The sequence below is a fragment of the Podarcis melisellensis genome (genome assembly GCF_964234715.1).
Source record: "Podarcis melisellensis genome assembly, chromosome: 6".
Lineage (NCBI taxonomy): Eukaryota > Metazoa > Chordata > Lepidosauria > Squamata > Lacertidae > Podarcis > Podarcis melisellensis.
Genome location: NC_138538.1, coordinates 88,050,241 through 88,075,605, shown reverse-complemented (window position 1 = coordinate 88,075,605; position 25,365 = coordinate 88,050,241). Strand labels below are relative to the sequence as shown.

General features: G+C 43.2%; 1 protein-coding gene across 3 annotated transcripts in view; it reads right to left on the bottom strand.

The window, feature by feature from the left end:
• Positions 1 to 25,365, bottom strand: part of PBX1 (PBX homeobox 1) — a 224,066-nt gene that overhangs the window by 26,251 nt on the left and 172,450 nt on the right. For 2 of the 3 annotated variants that reach the window (XM_081914922.1, XM_081914924.1), the window contains exons 3-6: positions 19,426 to 19,670; positions 8,858 to 9,048; positions 7,515 to 7,650; positions 1,050 to 1,209 (exon numbers count right to left, since the gene is read on the bottom strand). In XM_081914922.1, coding sequence (XP_081771048.1) covers positions 1,050 to 1,209; positions 7,515 to 7,650; positions 8,858 to 9,048; positions 19,426 to 19,670 — 732 coding nt within the window. The remainder of the gene's footprint in view (positions 1 to 1,049; positions 1,210 to 7,514; positions 7,651 to 8,857; positions 9,049 to 19,425; positions 19,671 to 25,365) is intronic. The other variant, XM_081914923.1, reaches the window with a different exon arrangement.

Below are 25,365 nucleotides of genomic sequence, written 5' to 3'. Positions count from 1 at the left end.
AATTTCATAACGTAGAACAAGTGTATCAACCCAATGTATTTGGCATTTCCCTCTTTTAAAACAAAAAAGCCATACAGTACACATCTGTTCACAAACTGGTCCTCAAGCTGACCTTTTCCCAAAAAGATTGTCCCAAGTTTTCTATGGCCCAGGAAATTACAATCCATTTTATAATGAACAATTTGTCATAAACAATTGTCTAACACGATGAAAACATGAAACAGCAACCCTGATCCAAGCTCTTTACCACATGCATCTCAAATATCAAGATCAAATAAACTATTTATTGGGCTAATTTATTTCCCAAGTTTCCACTCTGCCTTTCTCCGCAATAGTACTCAAGGAACCTAAAATGAATTTGTCGCTTGCATAACTAATACAAAAAACACAAGCTCACATCCTGGAAAGGTAGACGGACAAGCCATGTTTGAATTTCCATGGAGTAAAAAGCCCACTAGCAATTCTGATACCAAAGAAAAATAAAATTACACAAAACAGGTGAGCTACAGGTAATGGGAATAAGTAAGCAATAATCCAGAGAGAAACGTTCACGCAATACAGACACCAAATAACATGACTGGGTGATGCTCTGAGCAAAAGTCCCATGGAAACATTGTGTGCTTGTGTGCAGCTCCCATTCATTTCAATGTGGCTTGTACAGGAGAACTTCCTGGTGGATTGTGGCCCCTGAATGTGTTGGGTTATTTATCAGGGTCACCCAGTGATAAACGTCTCTCCCCTGTTGAAACATACAAATGTGCCCGGACGACCTTTCTCCTGGGAGAACCAGCAACTCAGGCAAAATGTTCTCCGTGCCAAAATTCCCAACACATTACTTTTAATCACACAGCATGACTACATTGCCTTCAGAAACAGAAAAAACAGACAGGAACAAAATATCCTAAATGAATACATTGCCCCAAAAGTGAACGAACCAAAGAGGAAACCAAATTAAAAAGCAAACGAGAAACACACATTGATACTAAAAGAAAATAAAACCCCACGGAAAGAAAAGAACAATAACAACCCAAAAGAAAAAAAAAACTAACCAGCTGAATTGGGAGTTGAGGGTGAGTTAGCTTGGCTTCCATGGGCTGACACATTTGTAGCAGTGACAGCCGTTTTGGCAGCATAAATATTGGCTTCCTCTTGAAATTTACCTATGTTCTTCTTGTACCGGATTCGCTTATTTCCAAACCAGTTTGATACCTAGAGCAAGTTTGAAAGAGAGAGAGAGAGAGAGAGAGAGAGAGAGAGAGAGAGAGAGAGAGAGGGGGGGAAAAAGCCTGTTAATAAGAAGTCAAATATATGACCAGGGTGGGAAGCCAGGGGAAAGGGAAGAAAGAATGGGAATGCTGTTTAAGTATGCTGATTAATAGTTCAGAATAAATCTCTCTCTGAACTTACAAGACAGACCCATAAAACTATATGAATTTGTGCTTATATACAGCGCACACTGTGGATTTTTGTTTATGTTTTCTGGTGTGAGAGGCTAGGCCTTGGGCCACATGCTAAAACTGTGCTTCCATACATTTCCATTTAAAAGAGAAATCCACGTTTTCCTGATGTGATTTATGGAATCTCAGAATCATAGAAGAGACAAAGAGAGCCATCAGGAGCATCTTCTGTGCCAAGGGATCATTTCTTCCACAAATCGGCCCCACACCTCAAGAAGTTAACTTATATAATTGTTATTACAGGCAGAGGAGAACGAACAAGGTATGTCAAGACTCTGAAACTGCTGTAAAACTTTGCATCCCTCTCCATGCGCAGCTCCCTTGCAGTTGCTATAATGCATAAACAACCGTAAACGGAACTGTCATATACAGAGCTCTTTTTTATTGAAAAGTTTTCAGTTATAAAGAAATAAAGTGATACAAAGCAAAACAGAAGAAAATAAAAATAAAAAGGCACAAACATTTGTAGAGAAAAAGCTCCCCCAGTATACAAATATATGTGAAAAATGTCCTAACCCATTCATTCTTTTATAAATTTGATATTATTATCCTGTCATATACAGTGCTTAAAATTTGTGTAGATAAAATGTAGCCAGGACTTTGGAATGAAATTACTTCAAACTAATCACGGAAATGCTAACTTGGACAAATCTTTTAGTGTGAAGACCCTCAAAGAATAGAAGATGATCGTTGCCGTTTACTTTCTAAGGAGGCAGGGTAATTCATTGCAACACGCGGCAATGCAAGAAAGCCCATGACAGGTTTTTGTCAAACATACAGATGAACATTTTGGGATGGAATTGCACCCAAGGGCCTTTGCCCAAGCCTCCATGAGCTGGAGATCCTGTCTGCCAATCCTGTGTATCCTGCAACCTGCATAGGATCTTATTGTACAATCCATAAGCTGCAAAAGGATAATCGGAGCCTATTGGTGTATATGTCTGTATGCCTGCAAATGAGACTCTGTATCTGTGGAATCTGGGACCAGGCTAGCAGGTAAAACCCCCTCAGCACAGGGCTTAGATAGCTTTTAAAAGGGAACAGACAAATTCCTGGAGAACAGTCTAGCTACGAAGGAAACCTCCTTATTCAGAGGTTGTCTGCCTTTGGATACAAGATAATAGAGGCAAAAACCTTCATGCCATGCTTGCGAGCACCCAGAGCCATGTGAACTTGCTGCTGCTGGAAGCAGAAGGCGGAACTAAATCCATCTTGGTCTGACCCTTGTATGTCTGCACGGACAGCTTCCCTGAAATGTGAGACATGAATGCATAACGCTCTGGATTTTGAAATATCTGTGTGGATTCCACATATAGTCAGATGACAGCCTCATTTATTCTTTCTATAGCTGGCCAGCTTTTGCTTCTCACTTGGAACTGATGGCTTACAGATGAGAACTTCCATCGCTGTCCATCATAGCGGCTTCTCTTTTTTTTACAGCTTGGCATTGCACAAGTGAGTAAGAACAAGAGTGGCAGGTTGGCTCCATTACATTGCATTGCACAACACAACATAACACAACACAACACAACACAACACTGGGCTCCCTGTGGTTGGTTGGTTGGTTTGTGTGTGTGTGTGTTGTGGCCTTCTGGCCAAAAATGTTTCACCCACCCCATGCTAGAAGGATAAGCTTAACCTTCTCAGTGCAGTTTCTGAAAGACCCTGACATGAACTTTTTTCAGTAATGCTATGTTTGCTTTCTGAGTTGAGCACCATTCTCTTCTGTCTGAAAGCAAGATACATAAAAGCTTCCATTCATGAATAAAGTTGGAAACAGCGAAGCTTTTTTGGCACATATTTAAGGGCATTGCTAACACTGGATCTTTTGAAATGAAGCGGGTGGCAAATCAATTTAAAGTTTGAAATAGAATCAACGCATAAAATGTTTCATGCATACAGTTTATTTGGAGAGTCAAAAATCTGCCTGATAACGTCTTTCCTGCTGTGGAAATGAACTTCTATAAAACAGGTGACATTGCTGCATCAGTGGGATGCTTTCCCTGAGATTTAGAAGGAAGATCATAATCTTCCACCAACTTCTGGGACGCTGCGGCGTGAGATGCTTGAGGAACATGATTCCTGTGAATTCTGATATGAGTTGACCTGACCCATACCACCAGGATCAATGTGCAGATGAGGATGTAGCTATCCTTTAGATTTTGCACTTCTCAAAATTGTGTGATGCAGTTATCGGCTCAAAACAAGTATCAAAATAATTTCTTTTGGAGACAAAACATGTTCTTGAGAAGACAAGTTTGTATTTAAATACAAATTTAAGTGCACGTTTTCATGAGGATCTTTTTTTTTTAAAAAAAGTAATTCTCAGCTTAATGTGGAAATGGGACACAGCTGGCTTATAACTAAACACATTCAAAAGTGACACAGACCTGAGAATTGGCTGATCCATCTAGCCATCCTTAACTGAAGCCCCATCTCACATGAGCTATTTGATATGGCTTTCAGTTGTGAAAGTTTAGTGAGGCCAGTGACCAGTGCTATTTTTCTAGGAAAAGAGGTGGAGAAACTCACCATGAACACCTCCCTTGTTCTCTTATAATGGCAACGGTGGCCACCTGAGAGGTGCCGGAACTGAGTTCTGGCAAGTTCTGGTTGAAAAAAAGTATCTTTCACCAGGAATTTACAATACAGCTGGTGGACTACTGACTGGTTCCAATGGACAGCATGACTCCCCTGGCTTCAAAGTCTTATTAGAACTGTGAAAGTAAAACTGTAAAACTGGTTGCCACATAGTCCTGTAGATATTAACACAATATCTTTTCCAGAACAAAAGATGCTGTAGAAGTTTTATGAGTAAGCAAACAGACAAATAAATGGGAAATCCTATATTTTATGCATCAGTGGAAGTCATATGGGAGGAAGTACTGTATACTTGGACAACAATTGAGGTTTGACCAAAGCATTCTCAATACAGGGAAAGTGAGAAATGATAAATATCTGATAAATATAGTAATTGACAACTACTGCCCTTTGACCGGTATGGATGACATATCAGTTCCTTGGTGCTGAATAGCACTGGAATATTTTTTTAAGTTTGCATTTGGGAGCATATCTGCCACTAAACAATGATAGAAAATGTCAGCATGCAGAACCTCTAAACCTCAAACCATATTGGACAGGTAGCAAGGGACAAGCTCACAATGTGATGCAATTTGTCAGCTCAAGAAATTAGCAAAGTCAAGGTTGCCATAATCTGAGAATACAAATTTAGAGTAACAGGAGAGTCAGATTTGAAATATGAAAGAGAGTTCTCAAGATCACCCAACAATTCTACTAAAAGTTCAGAGTTGCTTCTGCATGCTGTGGCAGTTTCTACCTTAACAAGCCGAAAGAAAGCAGCAGCTCCTCTAGTTGTGGAATCTAGCATCAGCTTGCATGCAACATCTCGAAACTTGGGGGGGTGAACAATCCTCACAGAGAAACACAATAGGAGCATGTGTGTGTTTGTGTGTCCAAAAGGTCATTAATTAGTTAATAAATAACTTGAAAGAGCAGTGAGGCATAAATGCTAATTAATTCAATTTAGTATCTGGTTAAGTTACTAAAACATAAATGAATCTAAATGTCAGAGACAGAATGTTGTGTAATAGTCTATATGAATTAGTCAAGAGCAACTCATACCTAAGTAAACTTTCGTTACTTAAAAAAAATATATATTTAGCAGATAAAAAACATGCAGATGTACAACCTGTCAGGAAGTTCTCCTGCACAAGTCTCATTCATTTCAAAGGGGCTAGTACAAGAGAACCCTGACAGCTGTCGTTACTTAAACATTTGCTAGCCCACATGAGAAAGAAACAAAAGGTTGAGTACACAAAACTTCTATCTGGTGAACACATCTGGATAAAAATGCACATTGCAAGATGCAAATAGCAAGAGAAAACAAGAGTAGTTTCTGCTGAGTCTATTGAAACACAATAATCTCTGCTCTGAGTCTACTGGAACACAATAATCTCATCAGTGATTTGGGTGATGGAAGAGCATACTTTTGAAGCTGCAGGTGAAACCAAGAAGGAGGAATTGTTAACACTTTCAATGACAAAAAGTTTGAATCAAAAATATGTGAACTGGAAAAATGGTCAACAAAAAAGTAACATGAAATTCAATAAAGACTGGTATGGCCTGACTTCCCAGTTGGAAGCAATCTTCAGAAGGTTGCTGCTGTCTCCAACTGCATATACTGGGAAACAGCTCTTAGGCATTGCTACCTTCTTAATTTTAGGTGGCTCCCTGGATCATGGAATGCCCATTGGCTGAATGGCAAAAAGCCTTTACAAAAGCCACAGCATTATAAAAATTCGAGAGGCAATAGCATAACGGGGCAAAATCAAATTTCTATGTCATCCATAAAATTACAGAATCAAAGAATCCTAGAATGGTAGAGTTGGAAGGGACCCGAAGGGTCATCTGGTCCGATCCCCCTGCAATGCAGAAATCGTAACTAAAGCACCCATAACAGATGGTCATCCAAACTCTGCTTAAAAACCTCAAATGAAGGAGTCCACTACCTTCCGAGGGACTCTGGTCTGCTGGTTTTGATTCTTCTAATCAGCCAGAGTGGTCTTGTAATCAACTGGGTACCTCCAGAAGGTAGGACCTGAACTAATGGCTTCAAGTTACAAGAAATGAGATTCTGACTAAACATCAGGAAGAACTCTCTGACAGTAAGAGGTGTTTGGCAGTGGAATAGACTCCCATGAGAGGTGGTTCTCTCTCCTTCCTTGGAGGTTTTTAAGCAGAGATTGGGTGGTCATCTGTCATGGATGCTTTAGCTGACATTCCTGCATTGCAGGGGGTCAGACGAGATGACCCTCAGGATACGTTCCAACTGTACAATTCTATTATTCTATGCTTCAGCCTATGTAATAAATTCATGGTGTTCTTGATGACACAAATCTGCTCAGCTTCAATCTGTTTCAGCAACTTCCTTATCAAGGAAGGCTTCACTGAGAGTTTGGGAAGGTTACAAGGAACAATAATTCCACCATTCATAGTCCCATCCTTGGGGGTAGCCAATAACTGGTGGCCAATAGCTGAGCTTTGCATTCTGGGAGCACCCAGCTCCTCTGTCACCTTAATAAGAAATCTCAAACCATGTGGGAACACATAAAGTAGCACAAAGAAGAACATTAAGGAGGTGTTATGTTCAGTAGCAAATGGGAGAGTAATTACTATGTACACTGCTTGACAAGATGGAAATTATCCTGGAAACTCCCCCCTCCCCCACCCCAGTCCATCCATGGCAATATAGTCTTCACAAAAGTTTCCTAAATGTGGTAGTTTTCAAATGTTCTGCTTTCAGTGAATCCTTTCCACATGGCTTTGTCAGCCTTGGAAACCACAGTCAGCACTATAGATGAATCCTGGGCACATTCTAGGATGAGCTCTTAGTTCACATGCAGCTCTGGCCAAGAAGCCTCATTGTTGACCCAGGTGATGAGGGTACTATCTGAGCAGACATCCAACAAGTTGTCTTTCATGATCGTTTCCCGATTTTCTCACTGAGCAACTCCAGTTAAACGTCGTGAGGTTGCCCATGATTCTAGTGCAAGCAACAAAGGCTGTGCTCTTCTTCGGATTAAAATAATCAAGGGCATAAAAACGATCCTGAATACCCAATTGCCGTATAGAATCATTGTCCACAGTTCAGCAGGATCATAGAACAATCCCCTGTAATGCAGGAATCTTTTGCCCAAGGTGGGGCTCAAACCCAAGACCCTGAGATTAAGAGTCCCATGCTCTACCCTCTGAGCCATGCGTTTTAAGAGTCGCCCCCCAATACAATCCCTTCCCTAGACAACTTCTACATTTCTTGCTTAGCAGATTTCTCCTTTCTTATGTCCTCAGAATTCTATTGCTCCCCAGTCCCTCATCCCCCTCTTCGTTTATTCTTCATTCCCAATGGTACTCTTTTTCTATGCAGACACTTCTTTTGGTGCGGGCTTTTTCCACCTCTCCCAGATTACATAAATGGATGGATAACTAGACAGACAAGACGGGTGCTCTCAGCACAGAACAGGCACCTGGGCATCTTACCTGTGAGACTGTGATGCCACATTTCTTGGCTAGCTCCTCTTTGGCTTCCTCACTGGGGTATGGGTTGCTGAGGTGGGAATAGAAATACTCATTGAGGATTTCTGTAGCCTGCTTGTTGAAATTTCTTCTTTTCCGCCTGGTCAAAAAGAAACGGATGCTCAGTACTCAATGACCTAAAAGCAATGTATTTAAGGAGGAGCCCACAGTCACCAGGAACACATCAGTCTCAAATGGTCAAACTAGATGTTCCATACAGATTTGTGTATTTCTCCCCCCTTCTTAAAGTGACTGCAAATCTGACTGGCAAAGTAGCGAATCATTTAACCCTTTCCTCATTTGACAGTTTTCTGATGAAAATTACCTTCCATCGACTGCTCTTCACAAACGTGAAAGGTGATTTTGACCCACCCAAGAGATGGGCTAAGTGCCATCCCCCCAACTGCTGTGCTGTCACTCCCTATGACCACCTCCAAAGATTCTTTAATAAAAAAATAAAATGTGAGAAACTTGCATTTGTGTGTAACGTTTAGCTCTGTGCCAAATTAGATATTAGGGGAGATCTCTGGATCTTTTGCAGGAGTTTGGAGCACGTTGTCGGTTACACTGCAAACATCACTCGCTGCCTTTTACACAGAGCACCTTCCATCGACCCACTTCCAAGTGGCCTTTATAATTCCAGTTTATTGGAAAACAGGCAGTAAAGCAAGTTGGAAGAATTTCACGTGGCACTGGCCACATACTTGAAAGATGGGCAAACTATGGGAAACTAGCTTGTGCTCTGCTCTGTAAGGGGGTGGGGGGCAAACAAGTAGAAAAATCAGCATAATAGTGAGAGCCCTGGCCAATAACTTTTCTCCCCGCTGTGCTAATTTTCTACCTGCAGAGAACTTTTGCATGGGAGAGCATTCAAAGAGGGCATCTCCTCCCTGTAGTCTGAACTTGTACAGTCCATGTTATTTTTATTTTGCTTTTCAATTCTAGCTTTGACAATTGAATTTGTTATACATTTAGTTTGAACTCAGTTTGTACAGAAATAACCCTGCAACTATTTCCTTTAAATGGTTCAATAGTAGCTTTCGTTTGTTTATTTTTTTTGGGGGGGGAGGAGGTAGAACAACCTTAAAAATCTACCTTGAAGGAACAGGTAGAACAGTCTACAAAAGTTACTGACCCCCCCCCCAATGCTCCCACATATGTCAGTCATTTGTGGCCCCAACATACTGGAAGAAGATGAAGAAAGGAGAAGAGGAACAACAGTCTCTCTTCCAATTTACAAGTCTTCCTTCCTAGTCACACAGAAGTGATTCAGTGAGTGCTTCTTGATATGCCTGGGGTAAACTCACCGTGCATCGAGAAATCGGGAGCGCAGGATCATGACAGCTTCACACGTGCTCTGTTTGAGTTGCATCTGGATGGAACTGAACTTGCGATGGATGATGCTGACCATCCGCTCTATCTCCTTGGGTGAGATGGGCCGGGTCCTGCTCTGCTCTCGCAGCAGATTCATCACGTGAGTGGTGAACTCGTTGCATGCCTGGGACAACAAGAGAAAGAGCGAGAAGATCCCTTAGGACCGGAGGAGTCACTGCACGCTGTGCAAGAGGCGGCTGCAGCAGGGATGTAGGAATCCTGCCCCTTTATTCCTTCAAACGTTGTCTGGTTTTCTGCCCCATGGTCTTGAACATCTGCTGAGCAACGCTACACAATGTCTCATTTAGAGAAACCACCAATGAAAATAAGATGCAGGTAGGAATATGTATCCAAATACACATCTTGCTTTTCATAAGATGTGCACTCAGATCCTTATTTAGGTGTGCAGCTAAATTCAATCGTTTCCTACTTCTTTGCTTTCAAGTGGATGCACAGTTGGATGTGTATAAAGATTCTTCAACCTCCAATGAGCTTCTGTAGAAGTTTCTGTATCCAGCCACCATTTTTTTGCCTCCATTACTTCCACAAGAATTTGTGTGTACTGATAATCTCTCCCTTAAAGGTAAAGGGACCCCTGACAGTTAAGTCCAGTTGTGTCCGAATCTGGGGTTGCGGCGCTCATCTCGCTTTACTTGGCAGAGGGAGCCAGCGTACAGCTTCTGGGTCATGTGGCCAGCATGACTAAGCTGCTTCTGGCAAACCAGAGCAGCGCATGGAAACACCATTTACCTTCCTGCCGGAGTGGTACCCATTTATCTACTCGCATCTTGACATGCTTTCGAACTGCTAGGTTGGCAGAAGCAGGGACCAAGCAATAGGAGCTCACCCCGTTGGGGGGATTCGAACCGCCGACCTTCTGATCGGCAAGTCCTAGGCTCTGTGGTTTAATCCCTTAGTAGAAAGTAATTGGATATAACCCAGTAGCAGTCTTTGAGCTTTAAAATTTCAGTGGTACCCTGTGGAAGGCCAAAATTCGCCACCCCGCCTCTCACCTTCTTCCACTGTTTGTCACTGTTGCGATGCCCCCTGAGGTGCTCTCTTGGCTCGGTGCCCAATGCAAGAGAACCGGTCACACTCCCCTAAATCCGCCTCTTTATAAGCAGGCATATGGTGATTATGGAGCCATTTCACGCAGGTCAGAAATTGAACCTTTCGGATTACTGTGACACCTCTATATAATAAGGTAAAGGTAAAGGTACCCCTGCCCGTACGGGCCAGTCTTGACAGACTCTGGGGTTGTGCGCCCATCTCACTTAAGAGGCCAGGGGCCAGCGCTGTCCGGAGACACTTCCGGGTCACGTGGCCAGCGTGATATCGCTGCTCTGGCGAGCCAGAGCCGCACACGGAAACGCCGTTTACCTTCCCGCTGGTAAGCGGTCCCTATTTATCTACTTGCACCCGGAGGTGCTTTCGAACTGCTAGGTTGGCAGGCGCTGGGACTGAGCAGCGGGAGCGCACCCCGCCGCAGGGATTCGAACCGCCAACCTTTCGATCGGCAAGTCCTAGGCACTGAGGCTTTAACCCACAGCGCCACCTGCGTCCCCCTCTATATAATACCCTTGTGGAATAAAAGATCCAACACCAGTTTATGACAGGACATGAGCAAATGCAAAAGAGCATGAGCATGCGCATGCACACATGGACAGATGAAGGCGCAAATTTGCGACTAGGGGGAGAAATTCACTTTGGTTCACATTTTATTGTGAACCTACCTAATTTGCACTTACCAATACAGAGCTATCCTTCAAAATTTGCACTTCTACCAATTTGGCCGTGCAGTTCTCCAGCCAGACAATGCATACAAAACATATATATTAGGGAAAAGTGTGTATAAATGCATATATTAGTGAAAATAATATGAAAATGCATTGTATTACTAAAAGCTGCTTGCAACAATGTGTATATTAGGTAAAATTAAATAGAAAATGTCCATATTAGGAAAAATGCAAACTAAAATGCTGATGGATTCTCATGCTTTTTTAAAAAAATAATCTCAAATTTATGCAGAAATGAGGAGAACCGAATTTAAGATTGGACAAATGAAAAACTCAATTTGACAGGTTCATCTATTCTTATTTGTGACAGAGCTGAGCCAATGGTCTTATTTATTTTGTTTGCATTTATTTAAAAATGTACACCCCTACCTTAAAAAAAAATGAACCAAAAGCCTCAGGCAGCTTTTTTCCTGTGCATGAATGATCATTTCCCCAAATGCGCAATCGAAATATACGTCCAGAACTCAGTGTAAGTATCAACTACAGAGCCACAGATGTGTGAGTCTATTTGCAGACAGGAAAAGAAATCGTCTGGGGAAGGCAAAGTGTTTTTGTTACTTAATGAGATGCTCTCAGAGATGAGATGAGCCTTTGCTCTGTTGATATAGCTATAAGAAGTACTGCCCATGTGATTCTGGAATGGACCTGCCATTAGAAGACATAAAATACACTATTTGAACACATGATCAGACATTTTTCTGCTGTCTGTTGCACTGCGTAAAACCAATCCAGTTCCAAACTAACATTCCACCTCCAGTTCATATGAGTTCAGTTTCAGTCAGGCTAACAAACTCTCTGGCTAGCTAATATTCTTCAATAACACAGGGAATCAACATTGCAGGGGGGGAAATCCACACATAAAATATCAGAAGCAGAAATATATATGGGACACCGTACATCATGGAAACATTAATAGGCCACACTTGTTTGGCACAGGGTCAGATAGTGCTTGAAAGAAACTGGCTTTATTTTGCTGATGGAGAGTTGGTGCAGGGCCTCCAGAAGAACAATGGTGAATGCTGTGAAGATTACACCCTATCATAGAATCATAGAGTTGGAAGAGACCACAAGGGCCATCGAGTCCAACCCCCTGCCAAGCAGGAAACACCATCAGAGCACTCCTGACATATGGGTGTCAAGCCTCTGCTTAAAGACCTCCAAAGAAGGAGACTCCACCACACTCCTTGGCAGCAAATTCCACAGTAAGAACAGCTCTTACTGTCAGGAAGCTCTTCCTAATGTTTAGGTGGAATCTTCTTTCTTGTAGTTTGGATCCATTGCTCCGTGTCCACTTCTCTGGAGCAGCAGAAAACAACCTTTCTCCCTCCTCTATGTGACATCCTTTTATATATTTGAACATGGCTATCATATCACCCCTTAACCTCCTCTTCTCCAGGCTAAACATGCCCAGCTCCCTTAGCCATTCCTCATAAGGCATCGTTTCCAGGCCTTTGACCATTTTGGTTGCCCTCCTCTGGACACGTTCCAGTTTGTCAGTGTCCTTCTTGAACTGTGGTGCCCAGAACTGGACACAGTACTCCAGGTGAGGTCCGACTAGAGCAGAATACAGTGGCCCTATGGAAGTGACAATCCTATATCAAGACCGGGTGGGGGAAGAGGCACACACAGTGGGATCCTCTCCCATGGGACAGCGGGAAAGATTCCTGTGAGCTGAGCATCAGGGAGAACAAGTTATGCTAGAACCCTTCTCCCTACCACACTAGTTTGAAGGGAATTGTTTTGTGCAGAAGAGTGGGATCTCTGTCTGAAGTCTAAAGAGGTCCAAGCTCAGGAACAGGTTGAAAACCTCAGTGAGAACTAGGCCAAAGACTGAGGGTGGAAATGAACAGCACAAAAGTTACAGAGTGGGTGGGTGTTCAATTGAAAAAAACCCAGTTCACATTTAAAGGCAAGCCTATCTAATTTGGGGATGCGGATGGCGGAGGGATGCTGGTGGCGCTGTGGTCTAAACCACTAAGCCTAGGGCTTGCCGATCGGAATGTCGGCGGTTCAAATCCCGGTGACGGGGTGAGCTCCCATTGCTCGGTCCCAGCTCCTGCCAACCTAGCAGTTCGAAAGCACATCAAGGTGCAAGTAGATAAATAGGTACCGCTCCGGCGGGAAGGTAAACGACATTTCCGTGCGCTGCTCTGGTTTCGCCAGAAGCGGCTTAGTCATGCTGGCCACATGACCTGGAAAAACTGTTGGCTCTCTCGGCCAGTAAAGCGAGATGAGCGCCACAACCCCAGAGTCGTTCACGACTGGACTTAACTGTCAGGAGTCCCTTTACCTTTACCTATCTAATTTGTATATTCTGAAACAATATTCAGCCTGAAACACAGCCATCCTTCAAAATCCACACTGAATTTTGCAATGCAGTTCTCCAGCCAGATAATAAGCACAAAAGTGTGTATGCATATGTACACACAAATGCAAAAATAATAATTGTACATATAAAAATGGGGCAAGCCAGTCAGATGGGTTAAGTACCAATAGTATGATTAATGTTGTTGTTGCTGTTGTTAACATGTGAAAAAAATGCAAATACTGAGGTTAAGTGTCCATATGAATACCTACTCTATGGATAGCCATCTGCCTTGGATGCTTTAGTTGAGATTCCTATATTGCAGGGGGTTGGACTAGATGACCACTGGGTCCCTTCTAACTTCCAACTCTACGATTCTGCAGTACTATGGATATACTCATCTTGGCTGTGACTCAACCTGGAAGATCTTCTCGGTGCCTTACGGGCCTTTTTCCACCTGGACTGGGAAGGCAGGGCCGTGACGGACTCCAACTACAAAAGCTGAGACTGTAGAAGAGCCTCAACTTCCACAGCTACCTTGGAAGGAATGGCAGCAACAGCAGCCATGTTCCATGCCAATGACAATGTTCTTTTATCTTGATAATTCTGCTCTTTTATATGTGTGCTTTATATTTGACTTCCTTTAATAATGTTTTCTTTTTAAATGTTCAAGATAGTATTTTCGTTTCCTGCTCATTATGTTGCTTTGAATGTATACTTTATACGTGACTTAATTTAGTTGTTTAATTCCGGACGGTTTTATTTGATGTTTTAACGTAGGTGGTAAACCACTTCCAGATTTTTCCCTTAAAAATATAAAGTGGTATAGAAATGAAATGATGATGGTGATAACAACAACAACATATTAATGAAAACAACACATAAAATGCATTATTTAAGGGGAAATCGATTTGTAAAAAGGGCATACTGGGCAAAATTGCATACAGGCAGGTGCATATCAGGAGAAAATCACATTAAAATGTTGATTAATTTTCATGAAGACTTAACAAAAATCAAAACAGGTGTGGAGAACTGAACTTCAGATTGAGAAAAAAATAAAAACTGTGAGAAACTGAAATTGGCAGATTCATCCTTCCCTCTCAATAGTGATGAGGTTCTCAGAATGTGCCGGGGTTGTGAGAAAACAGCTAATATATAATCCCAGATGGATTAATTATATAATGAAAGGATCTCATGAGTTCACATACAGAGAAAACTTCCTATTGTGTCTCTCCACAGATCACTGGGCTTGCCTCTTCTCAATCATTGACTCATGCAGAGATGCAACAGGCAATCTTCCAGGCAGGATTCTGGTAACCGTGCTGTGCTTCTGCAGTGGGCGTGATTGTATCACTCAGTCACTCCCAGTGCAGAGATACAGTGGGATTACCTGCCTTCTGCCTGGGAAAATGCCTGTTGAATCTCTGCATGAGTCACTTATTTTGGGCATTCCTCCTGACTGGAACAGGCACTTGTCCACTGAATCTACCTACAAACCCCCTTCAGATCAGGACATGTTCCCATATCATCAACTCATGCAGAAACACAGACCAGGGCCCCTCGACGAGTATGCAATTCTTACACAATCAACAAACAAATCTGTAAATAAAAGTTTTAATATATCCGTCAGTGAGCAAAAAGTGTGATTTGTAACTTCTGGCTACAGGGTAAGCTCAGTGAACGTATTTGTGTCAAAACTGGAAAATAGATAGGTTGGGCCAGAGCATTTCTTTGTGATGTGCATAGGGTATTTATTTATTTATCTCCCAGTACGTTTCTGAGCACAATTCAAAGTGTTGGTGCTGACCTTTAGAGCCCTAAACGGCCTCGGTCCTGTATACTGAAGGAGCGTCTCCACTCCCATCGTTCAGCCCGGACACTGAGATCCAGCGCCGAGGGTCTTCTGGTGGTTGACTCATTGCGAGAAGTGAGGTTGCAGGGAACCAGACAGAGGGCCTTCTCGGTAGTGGCACCCGCCCTGTGGAACTTTCAGATGTGAAGGAAATAAGCAGCTATCCTATCTTTAAAAGACATCTGAAGGCAGCCCTGTTTAGGGAAGTTTTTAATATTTAATGCTGTATTGTTTTTAACACTTGGATGCCGCCTAGAGTGGCTGGGGAAACTCAGCCAGATGGGCAGGGTATAAATAATAAATTATTATTACCTATGATTTAAATGATTATTACCTATGAATCACCTATGATTCCTATCGCTGTACTCAGTTTCATGTGTAGTGAGTCATAGATCAGGGATCCTTGAAGAAGCAGGCCAAAGAAAATAATTGTTCTGCCACCCTGGTAGCCATGGGCACTGGGGGTGATGCAGTCCAACAGGTTCAGGGATGCACCTTCCAGGGCAGGAGCTGGAAGGTGGCACCCAGCAAACAGTGGTGGCTTATGAGACAGCAACTGGGAGGAGGAGAGCCCCCAACCCCCATTAGCACCCCCGTTGCCTCCGACAAACATGCACGGATGGGTTTGCTGCTGAGCAGCTTTGTCTATTTATTGCTTGACATTCCCGCTGGTCACCTCTGCTAGAAAAGGAATCTCTGACAATTACTAACGCCAGCCCAAACTTTGGCAGCCGGTGATAAGAGCGGGTGAGTTATCACAGGTTTGGGGATGACGCGAATCAACTCATTGCAAATACAAAACATGACACTTACTTTCAGCAAGTTTCCCGCTTGTGTGTTAACAAGGATAATAATTAGAGCCAAAGCAGCAGGGTTGTAGAGCACATCAGGATCCCTGACATGAAAGGGCAAACAGGTAATAACTGAAATTAGACGTGCCAAAGGCATCTTGCTGCCAGAAGCTCCTACACCCAGTTTCTGGAGGGCCCTTTTCTTGATGACTGACCACAATGTTAATTTGACAGAGGATTCTTAATGTCAGTTTCTTCGCCGGCCGTATCAAGGAGTCTTCCTTTCCCTCAGCCAGGCGGGGATACGCTACAAGAAGGCAAGTGATGCAAACATATATCGCCTTAAGGTAAGGACTAACGGATGGGCAGTAAAGAGATTCTTATTCCCCAAGTCCTACAAAGGCTCCAGGCAGATTGGCTCCTTGCACAAGCCAACCTATCTGAACTGCTCTCCCCCTGCATTTCTAGGGCTGTGAGACTGAAGGACACCCCCGCAGCCAGGCTCACACAATATGAGGGCTCTATCAGGAGTAGGCAACCTAAGGCCCATGGGCCAGAAGTGTCTCACGGGGGTCATTTAACTGGCCCACGAGCTGCCCCCGAATTGAGCCGCCCGTGTGGCGAGTCCCTGCGTGCTGCACTAAACCGGTGGAGCGTGGTGCAGGGACTCGCTTCTGTGGTGCCGGAAATCACGTCTGCGCATGCTCAGATGCCGGAAATCGCAGCTGTGTGCGCGATCCGGCCCACAGAGGGATCTCAGCTGGAGTGAACTGGTCCAGGCAAGGAAAACCTTGCCAACCCCTGGGCTCTATGGAGCAGCATAGTAGGGGTAACAAGAACCCCCAGCTGGGTGAGGGTGTCTGTCAGGGTAAGTCCTGTCGAGAGACAAAGGTAGGATTACTGCTGATCTCTTTTATTTACATTCCTGCCCTTTGTTAGAAAGGAAACTGGGTGCCATCCTGGGTATAGTTGGAATAGGACCGAAGTTTACTCACCACTCTTTCTTATGAGAAAGAGGCAAACCATGGAGCTGATCTACAGAGAAAGCTAGTTTCCAAATATATATTTATTTCTTCCTCACTATCGCTAGGGGAATGACAAGCGTTTCTTGTCCCTATTGCTCCCAAATGAAGTTCTTTTCCCAAATTTGCCAAGCCCAGAGGCCAAACCTGGGAAGATTTTAAAGCACCTGAAGTGGACCCAAAAGGGCACAGCCTCTTCCTGCCAGGGAAGAAGGGGTGAGGGAAGATCTCTCTCTACATCAGGAACAAGGGTGGAAGAAATAGTGACGTCTGGATCTGATGCCCTGGTGAACGCTGCTGCCTGAGGCGGTCACCTCTCCTTGCATCATGGGTGAGCTGGCCCTGGTGTGTTGGGAGAGTGCTAGGGGAAGATTGCTCTAGTGGTGATCGCTCCAGCTGGCAAGATGAAATGCTTGTGCAAATGGAATGTTCATCATAGCACAACACTGAATTCCACCCTTAGAGGGCATTTTTAGTGAATATCCTGTAATTTCCAGAAAAAGGAGGGAAATCTAAAAGAAACCCACTCTCAATAGAGGAGGGGTTTTTTCTGTCTAGTCAATTCATTAGCATTTTAAAAATATAAAGTGACAACAGTGGCTTTGGGGCATATCTTTGGTGCAGTGAATAGGTCTTGTAAATGCTACAATTCATCTTGGGAATCCTTTAAAAAATCAGCTGAGATGGAAAAAGATGAAACCAGCTTGAAGGTGATCTTTGCAAGAGAAAATTCAGGAATGTTGCCCCTGTTCAGTGTCTTATGCACAAAAGAATTTATGGAAATCCCTTGCACACATGGAATTCTGTGATATGGAGAGTAGGTGTGCGCATTGAATATCCTTGTCTGTAAAAAAAACTCCAACCCACTAGATCAGGTTGTGTTGTACTAGAATCACCGCACAACTTTTCTAGCTTCTAAATACAGAAATGTATTATTTAGTACTTTAAACCTTTAAATCAATCTTTCAGGAACTATGAGTTTATCACCTATTACATATTAGACAAAACTGCAGAGGGAATGTTCAGGTACTATTCAGATATTACAGTATTTTGATAACATGCTTCTCTGAGATCTGGAGGCTAAGGGAGCGGGGAAGAACTCATGCTGATCCTGCCCCTCCCAGCTGCAGTTCAAGATTTAACAGTTCTGTACATCACAATGTATTAAGATTAATTCACAAAAGGCTGCAAGGAGTTCACATGTTGGAGTAAGAAGTTCCACAAAAATTTCCTAGAGGTTCATTGTAGAAAAGAATTATGTATATTACTCCAAAGACCACATCTATACCATACATTTAGAGTACATTCATAGCATTTTCATGGCTTCCCCCAAAGAATCATGGGAACTGTAGTTTACCACTCACAGAGCTACAATTCTCAGCATGCTTTACAAACAACAGTTCCCAGCATTCTTTGGGGAAAGTCATGTGCTTTAAATGTATTGAGTGGATATGGCCTCTGTCATATGTTAAGTAGGCTGCATCAGCAAAAGTCTAGTGTCCTGATCAACAGAAGTCATAGTCACACTCTATTCTGCCTTGGTCAGACCACACCTGGAATATTGTGTCCAATTCTGGGCGCCACAATTTAAGAAGGATGTCGACAAGCTGGAATGTGTGCAGAGGAGGAGGGCAACTAGGATGATCAAGGGTCTGTAAGCCAAACCTTATGAAGACCAGTTGAGGGACTTGGGTATGTTTAGCCTGGGAAGGAGACTGAAAGGAAATTATAGAATCGTAGAGTTGGAAGGGACCTAAGGGTCATCTAGTCCAATTCTCTGCATTGCCGGAATCTCATATGAAGCATCCTTAGAGGTTTTTAAGCAGAGATTGGACGCCCATCTGTCATGGATGCTTTAGTTGAGATTCCGGCATTGCAGGAACTCAGTAATGTTAATGGGATGTGAACTCTCTAAACATTATTTGCATATACAGCTTGTCTTAAGAATCCTTCACCATCAAATCCAACATCAGAGAAGTCCTGTGAGATGATGTGTTATCATGATTAGCCGCAAAGCTTTTCCTGGGCTGCATCATTTTAGGATCTAGTTGAGGAGGCAGCCTGTAGGAATGCTCTCCACAAACAAATCCCCCTGCATGTTGAAAACCAGCATTTCCGGAAAAAGGATTCAGCTAAGTCCTTGGAGAGGAAGGGCAGGATAGAAATTTGATAAATAAAAAAATTAACAAACCAGTCCTCCCCAAAATGTTATTTTTCTATATTAAGCTTTGTTTATAGAGAGCATCCCAATTTGGATCTATGAAACCAGGGGTCAGCAAACTTTTTCAGCAGTCCACTGTCCCTCAGACCTTTTGGGGGGGCCGTACTATATTTTGAAAAAAATAGTAATGAATGAATTCCTATGCCCCACAAATAACCCAGAGATTCATTTTAAATAAAAGGACACATTCTACTCATGTAAAAGCACGCTTATTCCTGGACCATCTGCGGGCTGGATTTAGAAGGCGATTGGGCCAGATCCGGCCCCCCAGGTCTTAGTTTGCCTACCCATGTATGAAACTCTTCCACCTGCATCATGAAGTGGTACTGTTCTAAAAGTGGCTTTGCTGCTTTATTCTGCTGAGTGCATAAACTCTGAGAACAAGGATAAGGTGGAATTCGAACCCAGATCCAGCACCTTATCCATAGGACCATGTTTTTTGTGTGTGTGCAGCCCAACATTATATGTTGGCTTCTACTGTGGTATGGGAAACTGCCACGCACAAGATTAGTACCTGCTCGTATTTCTCCAACTCGGTGTGGTAGATCTGTCGAATTTGAGATAGTTTTGCTCTGTAGTCCGAATGCTCCACAGAATTGTCCGAGCCGGCACCCCCAGATGCTGCGGCAGCGGCAGCCGCAGCGGCTGAACCCCCTCCTTTTTCAGGGCCTGCTACCCCTTCTGCTAAAAGCATGTTGTCCAGTCGCATTAGCTGTGGGTCTGTTGGTTCCTCCTCCTGAGCCCCTCGAATACTCAACACTGTGAGAAAGCACAAAAGTGAAATGCATAGATTAAAACACGGAATGATAGCAACCGCTTCCTAAGTATCTAGGAGTAGGCTCCAATGAAGATATAAACCTCTACAGTCCTACAAAGGTCTGCCCTTTCCCGTGGGGACCCTTCTGAGTATCGTCATCATCAGAGATCCTTCTCTGTGTATCCCCAACTTTTGACAGAAAGGTGGGTGGCGACCGTACAAAGGGCTTTTCGATGGTGGCACCCCCAGCTTTGGAGTTTTCTCCTCAGGGAGATTCAACTGGCATTGAGCTGATGTCATTCAGCACCAAGTAATGAACTTTTGTTAAATTTTCTCCCCACCTCTTTTGCTTTCAGACACTTGCTGAAGACTTTTTGTTGTTTCCGGTTGTTTTTAGTATTTATTTTACTCTTCCAATTTGCTGCCCACTTTTAAATTACTGATGGTTTCTAAAGTGTTTCTTCTCGTGGTTGTTTTTCTCATATATCAAGGTGTTTTTTATTGCACTATATACTTTTTAAAATGCTTTGTCTGCCTTAACAATATTTATGTATTTTATTGTTTTCTGCTGTTGTTTCTCATAAATTGTTATAAAAGGCTGAAGATCAGGGTACCAAATAATTTTAATAAAAATATCTTCCTTTATGAATATGGCTTAATATTTAGGCACAACATGATAAATTATATTACTTTGCTGCAGGGAAACAATCTGAAAGCTGTCAGCAACTAGAAGTCTCTAGGCAAACCAAACGACCAACCAACCAAACAAACATAATATTGTCTTTAAAAGGTATTTACTTTATTTTAAAATGAAACTCTTTACTTCACTTCAGAATAGTTTTTGGGAGAAAGAAGCTATTTTGGGCAGGGTGCGAGAAATGGAGACCTAAAAGGGGTAAAGCAATTTACAGGGTGGCTGCTCCCCTCACAGTGACCCACAGGTAGACATGCCTGCACTACAGATAAACGGCAAGATTCGGTCAGCAACCATCACTTTGGCGCAAGCAAAACCGTCTACAATTGGCACAACAAGAGTTAAGCGACAGCCAGTGCATTCAAATAGTAAATAAGTAAAATGCCATGCCCTTGTGTGTGCGGCTGGCCAGACCCTGTAGGCTGTTGCCAATTCCGGTCACATATGCAGCTTTTGCAGGTCAGCCACATGAGGCTGTGACAGGGAAGGTGGATGTGAGGCCAATTCGAGGGGACACTTAGTTATTGGGGGCATCATGTTCTTCACATGATAAGACCAGACAAGAAGACTGTTTACACATGCTCTGCATTTATGGCAAAGAAGGCTCAGTGCTGTATTTTCAAAGCAGGCAGCCCAGTTATAAAATAATTATGGAGCAGTAGTTTATGTTCAGATTTCCAAGAGTTGCACAAACATATGGTGATCAAGGTGAGAACAGTCAGTAACTAGATCTGAATCAGCACAGCTCTGCATTCTCTCTCTCTCTCTCCCTCTCTCTCTCTGCTAGTGCCCACAAGTACAGACTGTCACACTGTTGTACACTGTTGCTCTCTCACACATTTGTTTAGATGCTGGAACTGCATGACCATAAAAGTGCACTTTCACAACCCACTGATAAATGGTAATAGCTAATGCACTTTTTATTTTTATTTTTTTTAAGGCAGACTTTTTGAGGTACGAAAAGCGATGGAAATCTACAGCAGAAGGTGCAGAACAGCAACTACCGGTACTTACTTGACAACAACGTCATGTAACCTCCGCGCAACTTTTGTGAAAAATCAGGACAATTGCTTGATACACACTCTGCCTTGAAGTGGCATCTTTGTTTTTGTAAAACAGCAATCCACCACTCTCTTCTCTGCATCTGATACAACAGCCTGAGGTGCAGGCAGCGAAGTGCTGCGCAGTGAATTATGAAAACCATTCCCAATTTTTTGTAATCTACTTCTTGTTGGTTGTTCAGTTTTGGAAGAGTGTCATGCATTCTGCCCATCCCTAACATATCTGACCATTGAATGGTTGTATTCTACTGTCATAAAAACAGAAAATTAGCACTAAGCAGAATTTTGACCTCTGATCAATACAGTCAATTGAGATTGTGGGTAGGTTTTTTGTTTTTTTTACAGTTTCTGTTTCAAACACCTTTCTTTCATACCTCTCCAAGGAGACATAAAAGATAAACACAAAGGAACTGTAGCTGGTAAATTAATTGAATTAAAGTTGTGTCAAGTCCCCTGCAGCCGAGTCCTAGTATCACTCTGAGGTCCAGCTCTGAGGGCCTTCTGGCGGTTTCCTCCCTGCGAGAAGTGAGGTCACAGGGAATCGGGCCTTCTTGGTAGTGGCGCCTGCCCTGTGGAACGCCCTCCCATCACATGTCAAGGAAATAAACAACTATCTGACTTTTAGAAGACATCTGAAGGCAGCCCTGTATCAGGGAATTTTTAATGTCTAATGTTTTAATTTTTTTGCGCTGTAAGCTGCCCAGAGTGGCTGGGGAAACACAGCCGGATGGGCGGGGTACAAATATTAAAATTATCATCATCATCAGCAGCAGCATCTCTGAGGAGGATGCAGAATCAGATGACTCGTAGTCACCCCTCTGATGGGACACCCTCGCCATTCTACTTCCATCTCATCCTGAAGATGCAGCTCTTTTGTCATGCTCAGATTTTGGGGGTGACACCCATGTAGCTACCCCTGTTCCATGGCTGTGCTGGAGCATGCGACTGCAGAATAAGTTATGAGCTCTTGAAGGGTTCTGGGCAGCTCTCCCAAGAGGATGGAGCCACCAGAAGACAAGGCCTTACCAGTCTTCTTAAGCCTTCAAATGACCCTGGTCATTTGCTGAGACAACATCTTCCAAAGGTCAGCTGGCAGCCCCAGCTGGGAGATGTGCAGGGTCTGGCCTAAAGAGGCTCTGGGAATTGCTACCACCTCCCCAGCAGAGCAGGATAAACAGTAACCGAGTTTCACTGTTTTATCAGAGCAATTTTATACTTTGTGGTGGTGTGTTGCTGTGCTGTCAGAATGCCAACTTTGTATGCTATACCATCAGAAAACACACACACACACATACAATACCTTCAGCCAAAGACCAACTATCAGAGACACTGTTGGTGACGACACCCACATTCTTTCTTCCCCCCAAATAAGCCATGTTTCAGCTTGGCTGCTTTCAGCAGAATGCCCCTGAGAATGACCCGATGTCATCATGACGTAGAATAATTCCCAGGGACATTCTTGGGCAAGTGGAAAGATGGCTGTCCCCATTGGCCACTACATCAATGCTGTTTCATAAAACTGCTTGAAGCTGTGGTAAGCTTTTCTTTTTTTCAATGTAAGAAAGAAGGTGAAGGAAAGAAAGATCTCTGGCCACATCACATTTAAAGGTAAGCACCAGCACTCTGAAAATTCTTAGACTTTGCCCATTTCTTGAGTGCTGTGGAATACCCTCCACCCTATAGGGGATGGGGTGGATGGGGAATGGTCCAGCAAAATTCTGTGGGGGGGGGGGGAGATTTTCATCTCAGCCGGATCTCTTCTTTATCGTCAACAGAGGTTCTATGAGCCAAATGAAAATGCACAGCTGATTCCAGCTTCGAGTCAGATGCTCATTTGCTTAAAGTAAGAGCAAACACTTATTGATAAAAAAATAAAATAAAATTATCAGCGTTTGCCAATTCCTCAAAGATTAATCCTCTCCTTGGGGAGGGGGCATTGAACTGGTGCAGAATTGTTGAAAAGATACGACAGAAATTTTCAGCACAAAAGTAGTTCAGGCTGGTCCAGTACAACTTCAGTCTCACAGGGGTTACAAGAGCTGGTTACAGCTAAGAGCTGGTGTATAGGAAGGAAAGAGCAATGCATAGCAGAGACACAAAGACCAAGCCAGCCGCCAAGGTAGAGCAGAGGCAGCAACGGCCCACATGCCAGTCTTTCAAGGCTAAGCACTCTGGTTTAAACCTCAATACCCCTGGCTCACCGATCACTCTCAGGAAAGCAATGGAGACAACTTATTTCAATGCAGCACTTTCACAATCATGAGATCGCTTCAAAGAACTGCCGTATTTTTCGCTCTATAAGACGCACCAGACCACAAGACGCACCTAGTTTTTGGAGGAGGAAAACAAGAAAAAAATATTCTGAATCTCAGAAGCCAGAACAGCAAGAGGGATCGCTACGCAGTGAAAGCAGCAATTCCTCTTGCTGTTCTGGCTTCTGGGATAGCTGCGCAGCCTGCACTCGCTCCATAAGACGCACACACATTTCCCTTACTTTTTAGGAGGGAAAAAGTGAGTCTTATAGAGCAAAAAATATGGTATTTCCCCAGTCCTGTGCGAAAATCTGAATAATTAAATTACTTTTGGCAGAAAGCACATTTAAAGGTGTGTGTGTGGGGGGAAGCATTCCAGAACTCAAAAATTAAATACCTTAAATTGCTTCAAAGCGATAGTGGTCAAGCCACAAATCCTTTCAAAGATTTGAGCATTTTTTGTGCGATTAAATTTCACTTATGCGAGGGCGACTCAAAACCGACACAGGAAAGGTAACGTGAAATAAAAATAAAAAGCAATGACAATAAATCAAAAAGCAGCAATAAAGCAATGTTGCCAGGCATATAGAAGATATTAGTTAGATGACCACGTTGAGATTCAAAGATAAATGTGAGAAATCTGATCTGCTGCAATCTAGGATCCATGCCTCAACTTTATGCCACTTTAGTGTGCGTGATTGTGCACTGCAGTTTGTGAAGCACGGCAGCAAACAAAGCAAAATCCATGAATGACAATGCAAAAAAACAGAAGAGCACCCTAGTCAAATGTATAATGTTAATGAATTCATAATATATTGGGGACAAGAGGCTTTATATTTGTTTCACTGGAACAGTTGTCCTCCCCTTACCCTTTTTCATACAGAAAGTTACTATTGAAACTCAGGGGGATTTCAAAAGCAATATTGAATTCGACATGAACTCCATCTGTTCAAAGGGAGGGAAATGCCTAAGGCCTTGGTGTGAACTGTCTCAAGCACTTCTTTGGATTTTGACTCCTATTTATAATACCGGTACAATGACTGCCGAGTCTGAACTGTTCTCTGCCCCTGACTCGTGCTGCTCACTAAGTCCTGTAACTTCCCCTGCCTATGACCTTTCCACCACCCATTCCCTGGCTCTGAGCCGTCTTCCCATGGGTGCTCCCTTGGGCCTTCTCCAACTGGTGCCTCCCAACACTCTCTGCACCCAGCCAATCCATGATACTTCCCCAGCTAGGCTGTTTGATAGATGGATACTTGCCCAAGGCCACACCAAAACAGGGATTTACCAATAAGGTGGTAACCATATTTAACCCACACTCATTATTGCTCCCAGGCTTAGTCTGGAGTGGATCTGGCATGCAAATACTGATGCAAATGATACTGATGCCAATATTTGGGATCTGGGTACTAGAATGAAAGCTCACCCTGTGCATACTCTAAATAGGATGTTAAGGAGCAATAACAATGGGGAAGATTACTCTTCCCTGTTCCACCACCCACCCTGTGAACCCTGTTACAAACCTTTTGAAGAAATGGGGAAAGAAAACAGGAGAGAAACTAAGGATTAAAACGTGAAAGAGATCGGATGCCTGCTTGTCTCATAAAGAGCATTTGCCGAAAAATCACACTAAAGTGGGAGTAGGCTTCAGAAGGGAGATATTGTCCGTATAAAAAAATCTAAGTAATCA